Source organism: Moschus berezovskii, chromosome 1 (assembly GCF_049115385.1).
Source record: "Moschus berezovskii isolate FMDL1 chromosome 1, NW_MosBer_1.0, whole genome shotgun sequence".
Classification (NCBI taxonomy): domain Eukaryota; kingdom Metazoa; phylum Chordata; class Mammalia; order Artiodactyla; family Moschidae; genus Moschus; species Moschus berezovskii.
The window spans coordinates 78,460,465-78,483,975 of record NC_142460.1 but is presented as its reverse complement, the minus strand read 5'-3'; the positions used below and the strand labels follow the sequence as shown (position 1 = coordinate 78,483,975).

At 40.4% G+C, this 23,511-nt stretch overlaps 2 protein-coding genes across 8 annotated transcripts in view; one reads left to right on the top strand and one right to left on the bottom strand.

The window, feature by feature from the left end:
- Positions 1-860: 860 nt before the first annotated feature.
- On the bottom strand, positions 861-22,269 carry SLC35A5 (solute carrier family 35 member A5). 6 transcript variants are annotated; one of them, XM_055422429.2, is made up of 7 exons: positions 22,071-22,269; positions 21,094-21,239; positions 16,064-16,162; positions 14,597-14,727; positions 11,379-11,446; positions 3,995-4,775; positions 861-2,527 (listed from the first exon to the last, which is right to left on the bottom strand). In XM_055422429.2, the coding sequence occupies exons 2-7, from the start codon at positions 21,218-21,220 to the stop codon at positions 2,459-2,461; spliced, it is 1,275 nt and encodes a 424-aa protein (XP_055278404.2). In that variant the 5' UTR covers positions 21,221-21,239; positions 22,071-22,269; the 3' UTR covers positions 861-2,458. The 6 variants fall into 6 exon arrangements, with proteins under 6 accessions (XP_055278404.2, XP_055278370.2, XP_088693041.1 ...); XM_055422395.2 differs by having other exon boundaries at positions 14,597-14,730; positions 22,071-22,268; XM_088836915.1 differs by lacking the exons at positions 14,597-14,727; positions 22,071-22,269 and having other exon boundaries at positions 21,094-21,131.
- Positions 20,854-23,511, top strand: part of ATG3 (autophagy related 3) — a 38,742-nt gene continuing 36,084 nt past the window's right edge. The window contains exon 1 of one of the 2 annotated variants that reach the window (XM_088836931.1): positions 20,854-21,000. In XM_088836931.1, coding sequence (XP_088693057.1) covers positions 20,854-21,000 — 147 coding nt within the window. Of the gene's footprint in view, positions 21,001-22,298; positions 22,889-23,511 lie in introns of those variants that run through there. The other variant, XM_055422485.1, reaches the window with a different exon arrangement.

Sequence of the window (23,511 nt, the reverse complement as noted above, 5' to 3'; positions counted from 1 at the left end):
GAAAAGAAGTCTACTTTTTCCACATGACAATCGTTCTTCTCAGATTATGCACTTGATACAGGAACATCCAAGATGATAGGATGTGGTTTCTAGGCTTTGTACCTTATGAAGGTATGAAGAGAATTATTCTCTTATTATTAAAACGGTAGTACCCACAAAGCACAGGTGTCCCTTGGTATCTGCAGGGGATTCGTTCCAGGACCCACTGGGGATACCAAAATCTGAGGAGGCTCAAGTCCCACAGCCTGCTCATTTCTTCAGTTATGTATCTGAGGATTCAACCAACCAGTGATCATATAGTACTGTATTTATTGGAAAAAAAATCTGCATATAAGTGGACCCATGCAGGTTAAACGTGTGTTGAGGGGTCAACTATACTCCAGTGCATCCACATCAGAACTTCACATTTTATTTAGTTCCAGCTCCTTCCTTCTAATTTGTAAGTTAGCACAAGTAAACCTTACTTTAGGCAAGCAATGCTTTCCTGATAAGGAGGGTGAAGAAAAGTAACTGTGAGTGAGAAAATCAATCTCTATGAATTAGTAGAGTCTGCTATTTAATATTTTCTGTAGGCAATACCTTCACAAATAATATTGCTGCAATTTTATGTCTCATAAGTATGTTTTATATGCTATATTTCTTCAAAGTGAGGTCTTCCTAGAGCTGATTTTCTTTGCCTTTAAAATGAACTGCCATAATAAGGTGATCTTCCTGCTCACAGTACTCTGATGGAAAACCTATGACTAAGGTAAGAATTTTGTTATTTTCAGAAGTCAAGACCTCCTGAAAGAGAGTTTTAAAAGTTTTGGAATTAAAAATACTCTGTATTCCACCTCATATGACAAAGTGGCAACACAAGGTAAGGGTTTAATAATTATTTTATTTATAAATTTCCACCAACTCTTGCCATCCATATCATTCTGGCTGTCACAGATAGATTAATAGCATTATATTTATTTGCATGAAAATTAGGGGGAAAAAAGACATACAAACTGTATGAAAATGACACCTTAAAGCTCACATTTACAGCATAGTACTCTGTAAACACACAGGCCTATTAGCTGAAGTCAGCTCTTGTCCTATTGCCATCCAGCTGTACAGTCCTGGGCAAATCATTTGTTTCCTCATTTTTAAATTACCTATCATCTGACTTTTCTAACTCATAGACTCAATTGGATGCATGCAAAAATACCTCTAAAAATACCATGCAGTTTAAGTGTGAAATAAGTTAACTATAAAGTGCTTTATTTATGACTAGCCTTCCTCTTTTTAGAGTAACACTATTCGTATTTCAGTAAAAGTCATTTGTTTGCAAAGTGACTCTTTTAAAAGGAAGTCTTCTGCACTAGTCTTACCAACAGTCTGGCATGATCTGAAGCCAGTGTCTTAACTTTTAGGAATAGAATATGTTATAAATACATATAATAATCATAACTTCTATTTAATAACTAATAAAAGTGGCTTATTAGTTCTCTGAAATAGAATAATCCAAAAGTGACATGCTCAAACTGTGGAGATAAAACCCATCACAGCTGGTTTTACTGATGTAAAATACAAGTAATAACTGAGGACTGGAAACCAACTTTCACCTAAATTGAAGCTTTTTTGTATAGAAAAACATCAAAGGATCATCACTAAAATTAAAATTCCCTGAAAATTCCTAAAAATTAAAATTCTGAGATTTTTGTTGAAAATTTTGTTTCTTTGGCAAAATATTTAGCACAGACTACGTTATTCTCAAATCAATGTTGTGGCCTTCAAGCAAATTTTTTAGAAAGAGTCACATTGCTTTTTAATTACAAAATGACTATCTCCGTGACCTCAAAATTCAAAGGACAACCTAAGTGATATATATAATGTTAAAAAAGGGAAGACTATAGCATGCAGAGCAGAACTACACAATTATGAATATCTAGCAAATTGATCTCTATTTGTATACTTACAGGGTAAAGCTAACATGATTATCACACTTTTTGGAATGGAGGAAAAGGAAAATAATCTGCAAATATATCTTGACTTACTAAGTGTTTGGGTGTGTGCTCAGTCACGTCTGACTCTTTGAGACCCCAAGAACTATAGCCTACCTGGCTCCTCTGTCCAAAGAATTGTCCAGGCAAGAATACTGGAGCAGGTTGCCATTTCCTACTCCTGGGGATCTTCTCAACTCTAGGATCGAACCTGCATCTCCTGTAATGGATTCTTTATCACTGTGTCACCTGGTAAGCCCACAATGTACTAAGTACCACGTCATTAATACAGTCTCCATACTATTACTCTTATGTCCTGAAACTTTTTAGCCTTTAGGTCCTCTAAGCTTTGGTTGGAATTATTTTGGGAATGGTTAGATATATGCAAAGAGTTTTATGCTTTAGAAATGTTCTTGGTTTATCAAAGTGAAAAGATAATTATCACACATAGTGAAAGTGTTTGTGAGAGCTGCCAACTATTTGGGTACCACTTAGAAAGTATCTTCATCTGATTCAATATCACTCTTGGGTTTGGTAAGTCTTTCCAGTTCTTCTCCATCCTAGAAGGAAACATGATATCAGCAATTAATTAGGACAAAACTAGGTATGCTCCATTTTTAATGATTACTAATGAGAACCCTTACTAACAAATCATGGATTTTATTTAATTAAACTATAATCTGGCTAAATGAAATGAAATAAATACTTATTCTTGAAAAGTTAATTTCAGACATATAGTGAGATCATAAAAATTGGAATGCACCTCAATGTATTTGAATTTCAAAGTTAACAGCAAAGTAAAGAGCGCCCTCTGCTGGTCCTAAAGGGAAATGACTAAAGGTTGCAGAAATAGGGAGAATCCCAGGGACGGGGGAGCCTGGTGGGCTTCTGTCTATGGGGTCACACAGAGTCGGACACGACTGAGGTGATGCAGCAGCAGCAGCAGCAGGTGTTGTTACCTAAATTCATTTTCTTTTACCTAAAAAAGTAGGGCAAATGGTGTTATTAGACTTTTGGAAAAGAATACAGAATTTATAAATCTATAGTCTGACTGAGATCAGAGCAGGCTTCTAGTTTTTCCATCTTAAGAATCTGTCATACCATCACTTCAGAGACATTAATGAGGGAAGCTCTGCCATGAACTCTAATAAGCAATAGGCTAACTTTCTCAGAGTAAAATGTTCATTGTATGAACTATCACATGAAGTATGTTCATTGTGCGAACTATCTCGTGTGTTCATGAGAACTGTAAATTTAAACCTAGAGGACTCTCATGTTTTATTTAAACATATATCTAATTCCTAACCTGAGCCTCCAAAAGATCGCTATTCATTTGCTAATAGTATGACTGGCAGACCTTCCTAAAACAAAGATAAGCACTGAGAAGAATATTCAGAATAACTGCATATGTACTTTTCTAGAAAACAGTTTTGGTTAACGTGGAGAGATCCTTTTGGGGACACCTTCTTAGTGAGACAAACAAGGCATGTCCTTCAGGAACACTCTGGTTTATGAGTAACTACAAAGAAATAGAAGGAGCCAGGCTTTCAATTCAGTGATACATTTAACAAGACTTACTAATGTTGAAAATCAACTTTTCTTATCAACAAAGCTTTTTTCAACTATGGTGGAGTGAGAAGAGTAATGAATGGATAAGGAGTCAGACCTCATGGGTTTGTTACAAGTTCTTTCACTTACTGTCACCCAGTAAGCCTCTCGGAGTCTGTTTCTTCATTGTAAAACTATGGAGACTAAACAAGATAATCTATGAAGCATCTATGGCTCTATGACTCTATAATATTCTATGATGCAGCTAATGGATAAGGCCCTTGACACGCCGATTTATAATTTTTTTCAACCCCTGACAGCACTATCATGAACTCTTACACACAAGGAGTCCAACAAATGTTGAATGATTTAAACTCACAGAGATCAGACTGTCCCGTGATAAAACAGCTCTGATCTATTTCTTATCTCGTATAACCATGCTTTGAATTTGGGAAGCAGCAGCATCCTCACAAACTTACCCCACTGGAGCGCTCCCAAAGAGTGCCACTTAGATCTCGAATCCTTTCTTTCCTAGGTACATATTCCACACCTTGAGGATTGCTGGCATTGTAAATAAGTATTGAGAGAAGAACTGATGGGGCTTCTAAGAAAAATTCCAGGGAGGGCCTGAAGTCAAAGACCAAGACAGACACAGTTGTGATGACAACAGTGGTGACCTGTGCCATCAAGACATGGAACATGTTATCCAGGAACTTTAGAATAAAGGCCACCGAGAGGCCCTGGAATGCAGTTACAAAAATAAGGGCTACTGAAAATGCATTGTGGCCATAAAAAATCCCACAATTCTTAATCTGATCACGGTTACCACTCTGAAGGCCCAGGGTCAGTCCATTAAAAAGAACGCCAAAGAAATAGAGTTTGCTGTTCTGTACGAAAATGCTTTCGGTGAGTTGGTTCCCTTCCTTCAGTATCTTTTCATTATAGATATTGGCCATCGAAGAAATAAAACACTGGACTATAATAAGAACATGGCCCAAGCCAAGACGGATGTGACTGAAAACTCTGGCCGTCGTGTTCCACTGAGCTTCAGAAAATGTCCACTCCGTTGCTGTGCAATTGTCTTTCCTGGGACACTCACTTCTGAAGAGAAGACAGGAATTGGATGGGCTGAAGAGGGCGTCATGATGAAATCCATGTCCTGTCAGGCTATGCTGTGAGGTCCCAGTCCCAGAAGTGAGGGCCACAATAGACAAAAACAGAATCAGGAGGGAAGCCCACTGTATCCCGTTTAGATGCCTCCTGTTCAAAGATGAAAAGGAGATTTTTAATTACTCATTTTCTCCCCTCCCACATCAACTATTTCTATTGAAAACTCAATTACTTGAGTACTTGGTTGCCTGAACCACACCATTTCTGCTAGCATTCTCTACAATTCAAGTTCAAAGGAAACCTGTCGGGTGAGTCTGCTTCTTGAACTTGTTGTTTTTATTCACTTTTTAGAGCAACTGTCCCTTAAGGCCATCCGGTCATTTCTCCTAGTTGTTGTTTAGTTGCCCAGTCATATCTGACTCTTTTGCAACCTCCCCTAGGCTTCTCTGTCCAAGGAATCCTCCAGGCAAGATTACTGGAGGGAATCGCAATTTCCTCCTTCAGGGGATCTTCACGTTGTAAATTTCCTTCTAACTTTTATGTTTAACCAAGTCTCCTTTCTACCTTGAGAGCTGATCTTAGTTGTTTGGTACAATCACTTTTTATCTGGGAATGAAGTACGTTAAAGGAGGAATTCTTAATCTAGTTCCCATGAATCAGAAGAAAACGTGATGAACTTTTCTGTGAATTCTTACAGTGTCTGCCAAAGGTTCTATAATACATAGGTGAATTTCTGGCCTTCCCCACCCTCTCCAGGAGACCCTTCAAAGTTCTGTCAAATTTTCAAAAGTATTCATGATCCAGAAATGATTTAAGGAGGAAGCTAGCTTCCTGATCCATAGCCTCATTTTAAGATATAACACCCCAAACTACTGTTGGATAAGACAAGTTAAAAAATATATTTTTAGTGTTTCAGGTGACAAAGTATTTATTTACTTTGTCCAACAACACATTTTGAGAAAAAGAGGATGTAATGATTATTATTCCATTTTCTGAATTCAGTTTAACAGACATTTAATGAGTAGCAACTATGTGCCAGGCATTCTGCAAAGAGAAAAAAGACTTGGTCTTCATTGAGAAACCTGTATGCAGGTCAGGAAGCAACAGTCAGAACTGGACATGGAACAACAGACTGGTTCCAAATAGGAAAAGGTGTATGTCAAGGTTGTATATTGTCACCTTGCTTATTTAACTTATATGCAGAGTACATCATGAGGAATGCTGGGCTGGAAGAAGCACAAGCTGGAATCAAGATTGCTGGGAGAAATATCAATAACCTCAGATATGCAGATGACACTACCCTTATGGCAGAAAGTGAAGAGGAACTCAACAGCCTCTTGATGAAAGTGAAAGAGGAGAGTGAAAAGGTTGGCTTGAAGCTCAAAATTCAGAAAACAAAGATCATGGCATCTGGTCCCATCACTTCATGGGAAATAGATGGAAAAACAGTGGAAACAGTGTCAGACTTTATTTTTTTGGGCTCCAATATCACTGCAGGTGCTGATTGCAGCCATGAAATTAAAAGACGCTTACTCCTTGGAAGGAAAGTTATGACCAACCTTGATAGTATATTAAAAAGCAGAGACATTACTTTGCCAACCAAGGTCCGTCTAGTCAAGGCAATGGTTTTTCCCGTGGTCATGTATGGATGTGAGAGTTGGACTGTGAAGAAGGCTGATGGCCGAAGAATCGATGCTTTTGAACTGTGGTGTTGGAGAAGACTCTTGAGAGTCCCTTATACTGCAAGGAGATCCAACCAGTCCATTCTAAAGGAGATCAATCCTGGATGTTCATTGGAGGGACTGATGCTAAAGCTGAAACTGCAATACTTTGGCCACCTCATGCGACGAGTTGACTCACTGGAAAAGACTCTGATGCTGGGAAAGGTTGGGGGCGGGAGGAGAAGGGGACGACGGAGAATGAGATGGCTGGATGGCATCACCGACTCTGTGGACATGAGTTTGAGTGTACTCCGGGAGTTGGTGATGGACAGGGAGGCCTGGCGTGCTGTGATTCATGGGGTCGCGGAGAGTCGGACACGACTGAGCGACTGAACTGAACTGAACTGAGGGAGCTGCTGCTGCTGCTGCTAAGTCGCTTCAGTTGTGTCCTACTCTGTGCGACCCCATAGACGGCAGCCCACCAGGCTCCTCTGTCCCTGGGACTCTCCAGGCAAGAGCCCTGGAGTGGGTTGCATTTCCTTCTCCAGTGCATGGAAGTGAAAAGTGTAAGTGAAGTCGCTCAGTCATGTCCAACCTTCGCGACCCCATGGAATGCAGCCTACCAGGCTCCTCTGTTCATGGTATTTTCCAGGCAAAAGTACTGGAGTGGGTTGCCATTGTCTTTTCCGTTAATACGGAGAGTCATACCTAAATGATGACAATATAACGTGTGACATGTGATACACAGAGCAACTAGCATACATTGAGTTAGGAACACAAGTCCGTAAATTGAATCAGGTATTGCTTTGAAGAGGAGATGACACTTAAGCTGAAAGATGAAAAATAAACTGAAGTTTGTCATGTGAAAAGAGAGTTGGTGATCTATCCAGGCAGAGGCAAGAGTCTATGCAAAGGCTAAAAGAATGTACATTGTCTAAGGAAAGAGGATGGCAGTCAGATGGGAACAGCCAAGGATGCTTCTGGAGGTGACAACGATCTTCAAGTTTGAAGATCAGTCAGTCAGATGAAGAAGAGGGATACCAAGAATAGAGCAACATAAACAAAGGCAGAAGTGTAAGGCAACAGGTGAGAACTAGAAGCAAGAATTTGGCAGCATTTGTTGAGCATCTACCATGGGTCAGGCAGTTTGTTCTAGGGCAGGAAATGGTTCTCAGAGGTTAACTGACTTCCCTAAGGTCATGTATTCATGAGAGCAAGGAAGCAGTCCGCGTAACGGTCCTCCTGGACCAAGGTACCTCTTAAGTATCAATACAATTCTGAGTACCCAGTATGCCTATATGGGAATACGTGTTTGATCTCACCAATGCTTCCACAGAGTTTCATGCTTGTGAAACGGCTAACTGACTACACAGTCTCAAAAGCAGCACTATCTGATCATAATATCATGTCTTCTTGTGCAGACACTTTCAAATAACCAGATCCAGCACTTAGTGATTAGACTAGCAAAGTCCTACTTCATGAGGTCAAGAAACTGTTAACTAGTCACTTACATTTCTGAAGGAGCAAGTGGTACACCTTCAGGGGTAGAAAGCTAATGTGATGGAAACTGAAAAGACACAGATGAAGTGCTAAATTTGTAGGAATCATCATATAAGCAATTACTATGCATCAAGATAAAAGAGGCAATGATAATACTCTACAGGTCCTTTAGAAGCTATAGATTTTCACTAATACTGACACAGAAAAAAGAACCTAAGAAAGTAAAGCCTTATACAAGTTAAATGGCACCTACTACAGATAATTGCTCATTCAAGAATATTCTGGGGAAGGTTAACAATTACTAAGGACTAGGCTGAAAATAGATTTTCAGTAAAGAAAATATAACAGTAAGTTACTCTGTAAAGTGAGCTGAGAATCTGTGCTCTTAGAAATGTTGACTGATTATGCACACAAGAGTGCTCCTCAGTTCAGGGGATGGACTCATGCAGAAGCTGAAGCTCCAATACTTTTGGCCACCTCACCTGAGCAAAAAGCCGACTCACTGGAAAAGACCCTGATGCTGGGAAAGATTGAGGGCAGGAGAAGGGGGCAACAGAGGATAAGATGGTTGGATGGTATCACCGACTCAATGGACATGAGTTGAACAAACTCAGGGAGATAGTGAAAGACAGGGAAGACTGGTGTGCTGCAGTCCATGGGGTTCCAGAGTCGGACACAACTTTGAAACAGAGCAGTAGACACTCAATTGACCTCTTCACTGCTCTGTGAAACATTCAGATTGACGTGTGGAGCTGAACGCTTCTGACTGGAAGGCTGCTTGTTGAACCCGAGGGCCTCTCCTCCCAAGTGAACTTTTTGCTCAAAAAAAGTGTTCGTTCCAAAACCTGTTTTTGCCAGGTGAGCTCATTATTCTAATCATACATTTTAATGATTATAGAAACCATAAATTATGTATGGAAGAAAAGGATGGCTATTTTTATGAAAACTAAGTTGAAAGCTTTAGGAAGATTAAAGGCAAATCACAAGATTAAAAAAAAACCTACCTTTGAATTAGGTGCAGGTGAGTTTTAAGACTGGGGAATGAATAATAAAAAATCTACTATAAAAATATTTTTAAGGCTTGTTCCACTTTAAAGAAATTGGAACTGGAAACCATGGATGATGTGTAATGAAGGTAGGTTCAAGCAAGAAAGAAGCCAAAGAACTCCCACTGGCAAATCCCAGACACATACAAAGGAAAGGCCTTAGCTCTTCATCAAAGGAATGATGAATGGAAACTCACATATCTTAAGTTAAATTTTCTAGTGTGTGTATATATATATATGTACAAACATATACACACAATACATATATACACCCTATTTGGTGGTAAACCAAGGCAGAGCAAGAAAATATTTAAATGGAAAAATACTTTTTTCAAGAAACCATACATCATACCTTTCTAATTAGCACAGAGGATGACCAGAACATATTTATCATGAGAAATTATAAAAAATATTTATCATGTGAATGGTTTTGGGGAAATGCTTATATTACTGAGTGGCACTTTTGTTTTTCCTGCTACTTCTGAAAGTTTACCACAACTTCCAAGATACCCATCAAAGTTTCAAAATGTGTTTTTTAATAATTTTTTTCCCTGCCCTTTGAAGAAATCAGAGAAACTCATATACATTCATTAGGTAAAAGTAAGTGCTATTCCTGGTTCTGTTTCCAAATCTCAATGTTCAGGTTGAAATATTATTCCCTAAAGCCTAGCAAACAAGATTATACAACTCTGCCAAGCATTAAGAGCAAACCAATGGGGCTTTGAGGCATGCTCATCATATTTCCACTTTGAATCATTAATTGTACTTCAAAGAGGGAATCTATGCATTCACATGGGGTTTAGAATAAGACATTTGGATAGTGGTAGTTTTCTTTTTCTCACTTTCAAATTCTTACAAGTAAATTCCTGCATTAGTCATCGGACTTTTTTTTTTTCTACCTGTATAGCCTTATACTCTTTACCTGTATGGGAAAGGTATTTGATGGCTTTGCCAGAGTCAAGTATAAGACAAGATCTTCAATATTCTAAATGAGTTATTTATGGCAAACAAATTAAGAACTTATGATAAAACTCAAACTATTTTTAGGTCAAAATTTTATTGTAAAAGACCATCAAAGAGTCACAAAAATTAAGTTACATAGGGGAAAACAAGTAACATATATTACCACCAATAAAAAGATCAAAACAGAACAAAGTTGATTTTAAAATGTATTAACAGGTAATACTTAAAAGGTATTTCCATAAAATACATTATTAGATTTACTATCATATTTTAGCTCTACTATTTCAAGTAACTTCAAGGCTGATTTGTGAATTACTCAAACTAAGACCCACTCTGGGAACTAAATTAAAGCTCCTGGAAGTAACAAAAATGGAGTGATTTATTGTTTCTTTAATCCAAGTAACTTCTAAGTATTCAAAACAAAGAGATATTCACAAACTTAGAGAATGAACTTACAGTTGCAGAGGGAAAGAATGAAGTGAACGGATACTAGGGAGTTTGGGATGGACATGTACACACTGCCATATTTAAAACGGATAACCAACAAGGACCTACTGTACAGCCTGGATGGGAGAGATGTTTGGGGAAGAATGGATACACATACTATGTATGGCTGAGTCCCTTGCTGTTCACCTGAAACTATTAGTATTCTTTACTTACTAGTTGGACTGAATTATTCTCACAATTCATAAATGAAGAAAGTGATGCAAAAGCAAATTTCAGTTACTCTAACATTTAAATTGGTTGAAATGCTATGTTCATCTTTTCCCCATATCTTACATCAACCATTACACTGAGTGCTTCCTCAAGGTAAAATAAAATCTTTCAAGAAATCTCTAAACTGAATGCATCAAGGGATTCCACAAATAACTGCTGAGTGCCCATGTACCCAGCCCTTCACCGTTCTGTGCACATCAATTATGGAAACACTCACAGTGCACTGAGAAAGAAGTTAAAAACAGAAAGCGAAGGTAGAAGTAAAACAATCACAACAAATATAACAAAAAGTTACTTTATTTTCCATCATCGCCACCATCATTAAACAACAAATTAAACTGGAGTTAAGTACCCAGATCCTGTATCACCCTAGGACATTTTGGCCTTTGCTTTGCAGCAGAGCCTATTTAAACTTGATGCAAATCCTCTGCCAGTTAGAGCTTAAATAATATACTTATCTCAAGGACTTTAATAAAGACAATTTGTCACTTTTTTATTATCTCCAAACTCCAAATAACAAATACATTAATTTTAGGAACTTCTTGGTTCCCTATTAATGTACAGAGATTCTGTTAAAAAAAAAAAAAAAAAGCTAATGGATTCTTTGTTGAAAATCTGGCACTAAAAATTAAAATAATTAAAATCCAGTCATTCGTCTCTTTCTTTGAGATGCTAAGGAAAAACATTTCAAACACTGAATCACAGGCTAACACTGCAGCTGCTTTCCAGATGGGTTAGACAACCTGCCCAATATACAAAGCTAATTAGCAACAAAATCCCGGCCTTGGGATTCAGAGGGTATATCATCTGAAACAAGGCGGTGCCACTTTAAAGTATGATATATGCTTTCACAACAAGTTACTTACTTCAGCACTATCCTGAATAGGAGAGCTGTTGTTATAATGCTAAAATTTGAGAAGATAACAGCCATGGCCTAGAAAGAAAGAGAAGATAGAGTTACAATCCAAACAAAGCACTGACCTCAGAACTCTCCCAGCCTGGTGCAAGTTCACCTGACAAAAAAAGCTTTTTGGTCAAAACCCAGAGGGGTTATTAGGGTAACTACTTCACTAGAGGATTAAATTCTATTTTTATTGCTGGTTGAATTTATGCAGATATGATCAAATCGTTGTACAGGCTTTGAAAATGTGTTGAAGTTCAGCAAACGCCTGAGTAATAATCTGTATGAATAGATCTGGAAATACTTATAAACTCTAAAGGTTTAAGTCCAGAAATAATGGTTACCATGACTATAAAGCATACTTTTTCAAGCTCTCAAAGAGATCTATATAGTCTTTTAACGCTGATTCTGTGGGTAGAGAGAAAAGGCAAGTAATGTTAGGCTCATTTCTACATTAGGAAGATAGAGGTTTAGGTTTTTAAGCATTTTTAATGTTCTAGAATGAAATCAATTTACTTGGTTGAACTATAGTGATTCAATATCAGTGATTCATTACCAAACTCATACTTGACAGTCCTTTGGATTTAGTCCCGTTGTTCTGAACAATGGGAAAAAATTAGAAAGGTGCTGTAGGCTGCAGTCCGTGGGGTCGCTAAGGGTCGGACACGACTGAGCGACTTCACTTTCACTTTTTACTTTCACACATTGGAGAAGGAAATGGCAACCCACTCCAGTGTTCTTGCCTGGAGAATCCCAGGGACAGGGGAGCCTGGTGGGCTTCCGTCTATGGGGTCACATAGAATCGGACATGACTGAAGTGACTTAGCAGCAGTAGCAGCCAGATTTTTACACAGGTTTCTCTGAATTTAGTCAAATTGCACATATGAGAATATTAATCTGAATATACGTACATTTCGGCCCAGAAAGTATGAAATTTATCACTATCCTCATAACTGGATCTGACAATGTTAATTATTTTTAAAAACAAGTCCTACTGCCTTCCTCCTGTCACTTTGATTAAACCCTAAAGAGTTTCCACAATCTATACAACCAGTAAACATGACTAATATACAGCTGAATGAGAGAAATGAGTAAATCCAATAAAAACTACCAAAAACTCCAAGAATACAACACTGCTCTTTTTCCACTCCATTTTTACGGGAACCATTATTTTAAGGTTTTCTCTATACATGAATGCTTTCAAACCGCTGGTTAGGAGATGAGAAAAGTATGTGGCTGGTAAGCTGGAAAGTGGTGGCTCTGATCACAGTAACAGCAGTGCAAAGGTACACAATGAAACAGCCCGCTGGCCTGAGGCACTGTATCCACTCTGTCCAGGCAGTGGTACAGAATAAACAAAATATCAGAGCTCTTTGCCCCCAAACTGTCATGCATCTCTAATTCTTTCCCACTAGGCTTGGGCACAGCAATACACAGAATATGAATGCCAAGGGATTTATTTTGTAGTATCTGTGGTTGTAAGCGATCGGGAAGGAAGAGCAAAGCAATAAGTTGTAAGAACAGGAAGCTGCAATTTTGCTTCAGTACCGGGGATTTAGCAAAGCGGTTAAAATTTAGAGCTAGTCTGTTAGATACCAATGAAACACAACAAACATATACTTGTTGAATGTGAAAAATTATGTCGTTGGGTACAGGAATTCTCAGATCTGAAAAACAAAAGTGAAAGATTTAGAAGAGGACATAGTTTAGATGCAATGAACACTTACTAATAAAATGGACCACAGGTGAAGGAACTTCAGGTGCTTCTCTGGCCCAGATCCTTGCCTTTGGGCTAGTATGGTAACATTATTCTAGTTTTATCAAGCAGTTTTGTTTTGCCTGGTTCTAATCTTCTAAAATGTGTAAAAGAATCAAACTCCTGTTCTCTATCTCAGTGCCTTCTCGAACCCTCCTTTTTACCTCACTCTCAAACTGATTTGGCTATACCAAAGGAGATCAATCCTGGGTGTTCATTGGAAGGACTTATGCTAAAGCTGAAACTCCAGTACTTTGGCCACCTCATGCGACAAGTTGACTCACTGGAAAAGAGTCTGATGCTAGGAGGGATTGGGGGTGGGAGGAGACGGGGACGACAGAGAATGAGATGGCTGGATAGCATCACCGACTCGATGGACATGAGTTTGAGTGAACTCTGGGAGTGGGTGATGGACAGGGAGGCCTGGCGTGCTGTGATTCATGGGGTCGCAGAGAGTCGGACACGACTGAGCGACTGAACTGAACTGAAAGAGGCTTCAAATACAGGATTAGTGTCAACAGAAATCCTACTTATAATCAAAATGAATGAATTTGCTCTTTAAAATAAAACACATTTTGTTAAACGCAGCAACAGAAACCTTCATTTTATAAAATAAAATTATAGAGAGGAAAAAATACATGTGATCCCAAATGAATAATAAGCAAAAGCAGAAGTGTGTGTTAATCGCTTAGTCGTGTGCAATTGTTTTGGAGACCCCATGGACTGTAGCCTGTCAGGCTCCTCTATCTATGAAATTCTCCAGGCAAAGAATACTGGAGTGGGTTGCCACTTCCTGCTCCAAAAGCAAAAGACCAAAGTTTAATTCTGATTACTAGTGGCTCTCTAAATTGGCACAGGAAATGCCAGAAGAGATAAGAAGCATTTTTAGTATTATCAGTTATGGATAGCACTTAGATTGGGAGGACAGAATCTCTACCCTTAAACAACTTGTTGGTTAAATGACAGGACTAACACAAAAAGAAAACCACACCAATAGAATACATATAAACCACATTAAAACAAGTATAAGAGCGGTACACTGAGAATATAATTTTCTGAGTTGAACACTGGAGTCAGCGTGGAGGTCCTGGGTATTGAGATTAGCATTAGAAGTGCGTGACCACAGGATAGCTCAGAAAATAGGCAGATAGGTTAAGGTTACACAGAGATGGCTCTAGATTCAGGGATCAGGAAGCAGCTCCCTCAGATCAGTCAGCACAGTGCAATACGGTTATCTTTCACAGTGGGAGAGTCTGGCAAGTGGATTGGCTGTGCTCAGATGATTCTGGTAAAACCACAGGAAGGCCAGTGAGGCAATGAGAAACTAACAAAGGTAAGGAAAACAATTAAAAAAGAGAAAAAGGTTAGTTCTGGGATTTACTTCTCTTGTCTTTTCAGTGCTATTTTCTTTGTCATTATTTACTTACAGGCTGAAGATAGGAAAGGACATAGAAGACAATCAAATTATCCAGGAAATAAAGAAAGGCAGGAATGGACCACTTCATGAAATTAAAGAATTCCTTCCAGGAACCACATCTCAACTTTCTATTTTGATGATCTTCTAGAGAAAGAAATACAGCAATAAATATATGACCTTGATAAGAATGCACATACTTTTAGAGAAAGTAATTTATATTGACTGACACAATTCTTTAAAAGAGGCTTAACAAATTTGCTTTCATAAGTGACTATTAGTCTTGAGAAATCAAGGACAACACAGGATTTCATTACTGTCTTTCTTCACCCCACCACTGTGCCCATCACTGGTATCAGCAACACCTTAGGAATTACGACTGTCTTAATTTCTGCTAACCTGAGATAGATGTATCACTGAAGAACGCAACTCAGGATACCTCTACAGTTTCTCTTACTACTCTGAGCATAAAGCCAAAAGAGATCAACAAGCTAAAATTTTTAAGTGGAAAGAAAAATCAATCACTCGTGCTGGAATGTTTTTACCCTGTGGGGCTGTGTGAGGGGAGGAGGGGGAGGGAATCACAAAAGGGGGATACTAACTAAAACTTATATAGAGGGGAGTAGATAAAATTAAATTTTACTCATCCTAGTATGAGTTATTATCCTATCTCTAGGTTTCCAAAAACTTAGGAAGGTATTGTAACAGAGAATGTAAAATAAAATGAAAAGACAGAAGTCAATTTAAATTTAAGCCCTAGTAAATAACGCATAAATTTTATGAGATAAGAAATGTATTCTACCAACTAGAAACGTCGCACAGACTGAAACTTTAGAAAATGAAAAGACAATCTTTAGGGACAAGCCTTTAGCAGTCTAAAGTTCTCTGTTTACCTGATGTGGAAGGCAAACCAAAGTAGAAGAGAAGTAAGGTTCAATAACTGGAGAATTAATAGCCACAAAAGGCTACTTACTTTAGACATGAGGAAGGATTAGTACCCTTATTTGATAGGTAATGAAACTGGAACTCAGAAAAGTAAAATAATCTGCCCCAGAATATAATCTCTCTGACTTCAAAGTGGTATGCTGCCTCCCCTAAAGGAAATGAGGACTGCAGTCCAGTATGCTACATATCAAGTTGGACAGCAGTGATTTAGATGATCCTGAACTTGAAAACAAACTAACTCCCTACGGGACCCAGCACAGGAACAAGTCAAGAGGCAGAGTAGTGGACAGGATGCTAGGACATGTGGGCTGGAGTTGGGGCTCTGCCCTCTCCTACCCAGCACTACTTCACACTGTGTGTTTGAGCCCGTTCCTTACCTGCCAAACATGGGTAATCGTACTTCTATTTGTATCTTAACATCCTCATAAACACAATTAATGGGCTAGGCTAACTGACATAAAATGTTCCTTTCAGTTCTAAAAGGTTTTGATTCTCTGATTTTTAACCAGTTATATAGTACCATGTCAAAACTCACCTTTTTTTAAAACCCAGAATGACACAAGCGCACAGAAAACCAGCTTTACCAATTCTGAGCACACATTCACAGTAGTTGGAAGATAATCATATTTGTTCTCTGAAATGAAACAGAAATGTTTTTTAACTATAAATTTTGGTCTACATAATGTTTGTTGTTGTTTAGTTGCCCAGTTGTGTCTGATCCTTTTGTGACTCCATGGACTATAGCCTGCCAGGCTCCTCTATCCATGGGATTTCCCAGGCAAGAATACTGGAGTGGGTTGCCATTTCCTTCTCCAGGGGATCTTCCAGGGATTGAACCTGCATCTCCTGTATTGGCTCTTTACCACTGAGCCACCAGGGAAACCCATATAATGCTTACATATACTAATAGTTAATAATTTAGAGTTGTTTCTAAACTTAATAGTTAGATTTTAATACTGGTTACATTAAATTTCTTCCAGTTGGCTTTGTCCTTTCTGATGTTTGAGTTAATTCACTTAATGTGTTAGTTAGCCCTACCTCAGTCAGTATTTTATTATCCTTGAAATTGAGAACTACATCTCTCATGTTTTCATTCAAGTTGTTGAAAAATGTGCTGAGGGGGCTAGGGCTACCAGCAAAGAAAGCTTTGTGTGAGGGCATTAGAAACCACCTTCTAAATGGACTATTAATTAACAATCAGGGCCTGACTCATCAACTTACATAGTTGAATTAATTATTACCCAGCTCATGGTTCCTCTTATGTGTCTTATGTGTCATGCTTAAACCAACATACATTCTGTGAACTCAGAGGTTTCCTATCTGTTTCAGATCATGGTCCACATGGAAAACATTATTTGTTAGGCGCTTTGGGACAAACAGATGTTGAGGTAACAAGAAGGAAGCAGCCTGAGGCAAGAGGCAACTGACCCAGGGCTCTGGGGTGGCCAAGCACGTTCTCAGACACACCCAAACCCACTGACACATTAGGAAGAGATGTCCCAACTTACAAGTCAATCTAACTAGGAAATGAGATTTGGTTAGTGTATATTGACTTAGCTGTTAACTTCTTTTTTCCAAATGCTTACAAACAACTTGTCCTATAATTTAGCCAAGGACAAACATAAATTTTATCCAGTACTATTCTGAGGAATATGTTTTTTAAATGATATTTGCTTGTTTCCCTTGGCTGTCATATGAAAAACCCAAACTGGCCAAGTAGAAAGGAAAAAAGCCAACTCAACATTCCTTCTCCCCAGAACACCCTTTCTTCTTTTCTGCAGTTTCCCCTGACCTTCTCAACCCATGCATAATCAATCCTTTATTCATCTCCAATCCTGTAGCACTACTGTAAGCAGATGAAGTCGGGCGTCCCTGGACAAAGAGATCAGGCATGGCTCTCTTGACATAAGAGATGCCATTTTTAGCTTAAGTCATCTCGTGACCTAAACTTGGCCACAATGCTTATCTTTCAACAGGTCTCAGTAATTAAGAATCTTATGCAAACAAAAGAATGTAGGAATAAACTGCTATCAGTCAAGAAAAGTGACAATAGTAAAGATATCAGTTCATAAGATATCTGACCATATCAGTTATAAAGACTCCGAGTTCAGTTTCAATGGTAAAGATGAGACTGCAGTGTTCAACCACCAGATCAACCAGAACCTAAGGGATGGCGATGTTGACCTTTTCTGCCCCTTGCAACTTCAGTCAGCTAAAGTCTGGATTCTGTCAATAACCCAAGCCCCTTCATAAAATGCAGTTTAACTTGAAACTTCCCCAATTTTGCTGTTTGGGGAGACACTGCTTTGAGAACGCTCTCAGGTGTTCTCCTTACTTGCTCCAAGTAATAAATCCTTTCTTCTCCTGATCTTTGGCCTGGTTGTATCTTTTGGTTCAACACCCACCAAGAGATGAACCCAGTTTTCAGGTAACTACCTATAAATCTTTTAACAGTGCTTGTAACACTGTATTATGTTTACTTTTTATGTTGTATGTCTTACCCTTAAAATGTAAGCTTCTAATAAGACAGGGACCATGTCAGTCACCTTTTTGTACCTGGCAGTTAAGTGTTCTGTATTACAGGCACTTACTTAGCTGCCTCTTAAACTTCATCTATCATCAAAAGCTTAGCTTTTGGAACATCTTTTCCTCCCTCTTCTGAGCTCAAAGCTAGACTGAAATCACATTCTATTATCCTCCAACAACACTCGCATTATTCTTGGCATGATACACATGAGCATACATGCACACACAAAAATGGAGGGCCTCAGACCACAACTTTTCACTGCTCTTTAACTCATTCTTGTTTTTTGTTTTTTTCCTTGCATTTCTCTCATGGCTGATTCCAAATCATGCCATGGCATCATGTCTACACCACATCCATCCTTGCTGGTTTCTCTTCAGTCCCAGAGAGGACAGCCATGGCCTCACTATTCACCCATTCTCCCCATTAAAACCTTCCCTTCTCTTCAGGGGCTTTGCTTGCTACAATAAGTATTCCTCTGGCTTCAGTGTATCTTCTTTGTCTTTCTATTAACTGCCGCCTTCTCCTCTCCTACAAACATGCTCAAAATTACCAACTTAAAACAAAACAAAACTCCATTATACTCACTTTCCACTCAGATCTTGTCCCCAAACAGTCTGGTTTCTGAGACCACCTCAGTACTCCAACTAGCTAGTCCCTGAGATTACACCTTCTAACTAGTAATTCCACAGTGAAGTCGCTCAGTCGTGTCCGACTCTTTGCAACCCCATGGACTATAGCCCACCAGACTGCTCCAGCCATGGAATTCTCCAGGCAAGAATACTGGAGTGGGTTGCCATTTCCTTCTCCAGGGGATCTTCCCAACCCAGGGATCGAACTCAGGTCTCCCACATTGCAGGCAGATGCTTTACCATCTGAGCTACCAGGGAAGCCTAGTAATTCCAAAGGGCAGGTTTTAGTCCTTATCTTATCCTGATATTGCAACTCTCTCCTGGTTTTCAAACTCCCTTCTACAAGTCAAGTGCATTTAGTTCTCTCATCTTTCTAATTCCTTCTTAAGGTCCTTCTGAGTGTTCGCATGCCTGTTAACCGCTGGCATTCCTCAGATTTCTATCCTTGGCTCTTATTTTCTCATTCTATGTGCTTACCCTGAATGAGCCCTCTGCTCATCAAGTTTTAAATGTCAAATTAATATTAATGTTTCCAAATCTGTATTCTGGAACATTTAATGCTCACTAAATACATCCAACATGAATAACTATCTTCTATTTATTCACTAAACTGGCAGTTCCTTGACATGTGTGAAGTGCTAGACATTGTAGAACATGGCTCCTGGCCTCATGTGAGGTACAAGAGCTAACATTTTAATCTCTATGAGCTCTGTCCCATCTCCTCTTCCTCCCTGGTCTCCATCTCAGTTGGGAGCATCATTAGTCTACTGGGCATCTAAACCAGAAACCTCTGAGTGAGCTATCCAATACTTCACTTCCTTCAATCTCCACATTCAATATACTCTCCAAGTCCTGTCTTTTTTTTTTGGTCACACCACACAGCTTGTAGGATCTCAGTTCCCTCGACCAGGGATTGAACCAGGGCCCTCTGCAGTGAGAGTGGAGTCCTAACCACCAGACCACCAGGGGATTTTCAAGTCCTGTGTTTTCTATGTTTAGAATATTTCTTGAATCTATCCTCTTTTCTCTATTCCTGCTTTAAAATCCTTCATTAGTTTTCATCATCTATGGCTCGAATCTGTAATAACTCCCCAGCTGGCTACTTCTCTTTTCCTTTAGTCTTATCTTCACCCAGATATTGTAACAGTCTACTCATTTTATCCAGCTGTTCAGTTCTCCAAGTACTCCCTGTCCCTAGAATCTACAACCTAGAGAATAAAGTGTCAGATCCTTAGCATGGCCTATGGAGTCCTCAACTATGTGATCATTACTGCCATCTCTAGCCAAGCACTCCTTCCTCCCCTCCTCCAAGTCCTTAAAATTTTTTCTCAGTAATTCTGAATGACATGCTCTCACAATCCATCCCGCTTCTTGATACATCTGTCCATTTTCACAGGCTGCTGCTTCTGTTTTGAATACCTTTGCCTACCTTGTCTTCTTGTAGGTCAACTGTCACCTTACCAGGGAAGTGTTCCCTGGTCTCTTTGCAGTCCACATCATGCCCTCTCAGAAAGAATATATCACCTTCTACTCTAAACTACCTCTCCATCTTTGGTATAGAACTGCACTTATTATACTCTATTTTCTTGATGCATTTACATATATTTCTCTACTATTAAACTGTGAATTCTTAAGAATAAGGTCTACATCTCATGCATTTTGAACCTTAATACTAACATTTAGCCCAGTGTGAATTAAGCTGTTAAAATATAAATTTTTACATCAGGAATAATAAAAGACTTCTTGAGTATGTATTTACCAAAACTAATAATCTGTACTGTTCTACTGATAATGTAATTAAAATAGTACCTCACAAATGCCAGGCGACCAAATATATCTCCTGTCTATTTCAAAATAAGTTATATATTTCAAAATAAGTTATATACTGCTACAGGCTCTGAAACACCTGCTGACTGAATCAACAGTCAGATGTTATGATCTGTTCTGCAAAAGTTTTATCTGGACTTAACTGACCCAAATTTTACTCAGCATCAAAAACTTTTCTTGGTAAGGAATACAAGAGTAAAGAATTGTATTTAAACATGTTTTATCATTTACATGAAGCAGAGGGCTTTTAAAGATGAAAGTGAAAGTTGCTCAGTCCTGTCAGACTCTTTGTGACCCCATGGACTGTAGCCCTGGATTGTAGCCCACCAGGTTCATTTGTCTATGGAATTCTCCAGGCAAGAACACTGGAGTAGGTTGCCATTCTTCTCTCCAGGGAATATTCGCCACCGAGGGACTGAACTGGGGTCTCTCACCTTGCAGGCAGATTCTTTACCATCTGAGCCACCAGATGGTGGCCAACTTTTAAGGGTATTATCCCCATTTTATACACAAGGAAACTAAAAACAAGATAATGTGCAGTTAGATGGAAGTGCTCCATACATATCCCAAATCTTAACTTACCTTCATTAGCTGAATATTTTACCAGTAGGATGCGACTTGAGCTTAAAGTAATGAATATGGCCCCCAGCAGGAATGTATACATTGCTGACGAGGCGCTTAACATGGGATGACCACAATTGCTTTCCATTCCACTGTTTTTTAATTCCCTTAAAGAGAATAATAAGTTCATGAGCAACCATGCTGGCAGATTAAGCATAATACAAGTACCACTTATTTGTGAAGAACAGAAAAGGAATTTTTTTAGATGTCTAGCTATGGCTATACCGAAACCAAAAGTTGAGGAGTACAAGAGAAACCAGGGGAAAGGAAAGAGTCAATTTTATCAAATCTCTGATATGAGGGGGTAACTCCTTATACAGTAAACACGACAGTCAGGTTAGAAGTGCTGTCCTCTAACCTGGACACTTTAGAAGGGCACTTTAGGACTGCAGATTTCTGCAGAAAAACGCTTTAACTTTCATTCTCATGAGCAACTTTGCTCAAGAAGATAATTTCAGATTTTTATTTTCCTCCTCAGTAGTGTCTTTCCACAGGATGAAAAAGCGCTTGCTGGGTAAAATTTCGCTGCCATAAAGACCAAATGGAAATATCCGAAACACTACTGTTAATTTATACTGAATTACTGCTGAAAGTAGAAGACAACTTAAATATCAATGACTCTAAGGCGTTCTTTCGCTATATTAAGGCTACTAAACGCTAGGCCGGATAATTAACTTGCCCAAACCAACACAGTATAAAGACAGCGCACAGGACCTGGGAAACTGACGGGAGACGGGTTGAAAATGCCAACACCCACAGCCCAAGCGGGCCTAAGCCTACAGAGGCCAAAGAGACATCTCCCCTCCTCGCTAAAGACAGGTTTCTCTCCACCATCTAGGAACGCCTTCTCGTCACACATGCGCAAGGATCTGGTCCGCCGCGCCCTCCCCTCAAACGCACGCGCACTTCTCTGCCCCGGGCGCGGGGGGCGCGGTTACCTCGGTCCCTTCGAAGAGCTTCTAGTGGAGAAACGCACATCCTAGAGCTGAGACGATAACTGTCCAGCTCGGCAACAGCAGCAGCAGCGGCAGCTTTTAGGGTCCATAGGCGAGGGAGCTATGGGAGGAAAGGAAAGGCGAACAGGCCTCTGGACAAGACCCTCCTATTCCGGAACAAAAAGCACAATAACGACCCGACGCGAAACGAGCGGGCCTGCCGCCCATTGCGCAGGCGCGCTCGGTGTTACGCTTCCGGAGGGAGGGGAGAAGCCGCCCGATCCCGCCCCAGCGCGGCCTTTCTCGCGTCACGTGTCGGGAAGAGGCCTGTGTCACGTGAGGCCCAGGTGGCGGCGGAGCTGCGGCGAGAGCGTGAGAGGAAGAAGGGGAAGCCGGAAGGGGCGCGAGTGAAGCTTGGTGGAGAAGACAGCTCCCCAGGGGGCGAGGGGTGCGCGCGCGCCCGCTTCTCCCCGCCGACTCGGCCCCGGCGCCCTCCCGCGCGGCCGGGTGATAGCGGGGCCGGGCCTGAGGCGCGCCGCCTGCGGCGAGAGGAGCGCGCGCCCCGCCCTCGCCGCCGCGCCGGCCGCCCCTCCCCCTCGCCCCGGCCGCCCCGTCGCGACCCGTCCCCTCGCGTGCCGCCGGCCGGGTGCCGAGGCGGATCGGCGGCAGCGGGGACGGTTCCTGACTCGTCCCTGCCCCGGCTGCCCTTTCCACTCCTTCGCGGGGCCGGCCGCCCCTCCGGCCCCAGGATGCAGAATGTGATTAACACGGTGAAGGGAAAGGCGCTGGAAGTGGCTGAGTACCTGACCCCGGTCCTCAAGGTAAGCCGGCCATGCGGGGGGCTGGCAGGCGCACGCGTGGCTCTGCAGGGACCGAGGACCCGGCGCCGGGTGTCACTGGTGTCCGGCGCGGAACGGTGCAGCCACTCGTGAGGGTGTAGCGGGAAGAGGTGCAGCCCCCTACCGCGGTCTTACTCTGCTCTTGCAGCGGCGCTCTGTGCGTCTCCACTCTTGTCTGCTCCCGTCGGAACTCAGCTCCTCTGGGTACCTTGGGTTGGAAGGTGGTCCGCAGCTAGGTGGTTTTTGAGAACGTGAAATCTTAACATCGGAAATCTTTTGAACTTTTAAAAGAAGGATTATTGCTTATCTTAAATAAGTGTTTCATGCTAAAATGACATGTCATTTTTTTTCTTTCAAATTTCATGGTAAGTCTCTTATAATTAGGAGTTTGAAATAGTTGTGAATGAGTTTGTTAGATTTCAAAAGAACAAGGTGAAATTTGCAACATGTTTTTTTTCAGTACCATTGAACCCAGTTTACAGGCAAAGCCCCCCCTTTTCAGGTTTTAAAATCGCCGAAACTAGTTCATCTTGGACGTGAGCAACCTGACCATTCTAAATACATAATTTTATTTTACATTGGCAATAACAGCATTTTAAAAGTAA

Excerpts from the sequence above, each read along its gene's own strand:
- SLC35A5 (XM_055422395.2), bottom strand. The coding sequence starts at position 21,220 with ATGGAAAGCAATTGTGGTCATCCCATGTTAAGCGCCTCGTCAGCAATG. Across the intron at positions 14,731-16,063 it reads ATTCTGGGTTTTAAAAAAAG|AAGATCATCAAAATAGAAAG; the intron begins GTGAGTTTTGAC and ends TTCTTTCTCTAG. Across the intron at positions 2,528-3,994 it reads TTTGGGAGCGCTCCAGTGGG|GATGGAGAAGAACTGGAAAG; the intron begins GTAAGTTTGTGA and ends GTTTCCTTCTAG.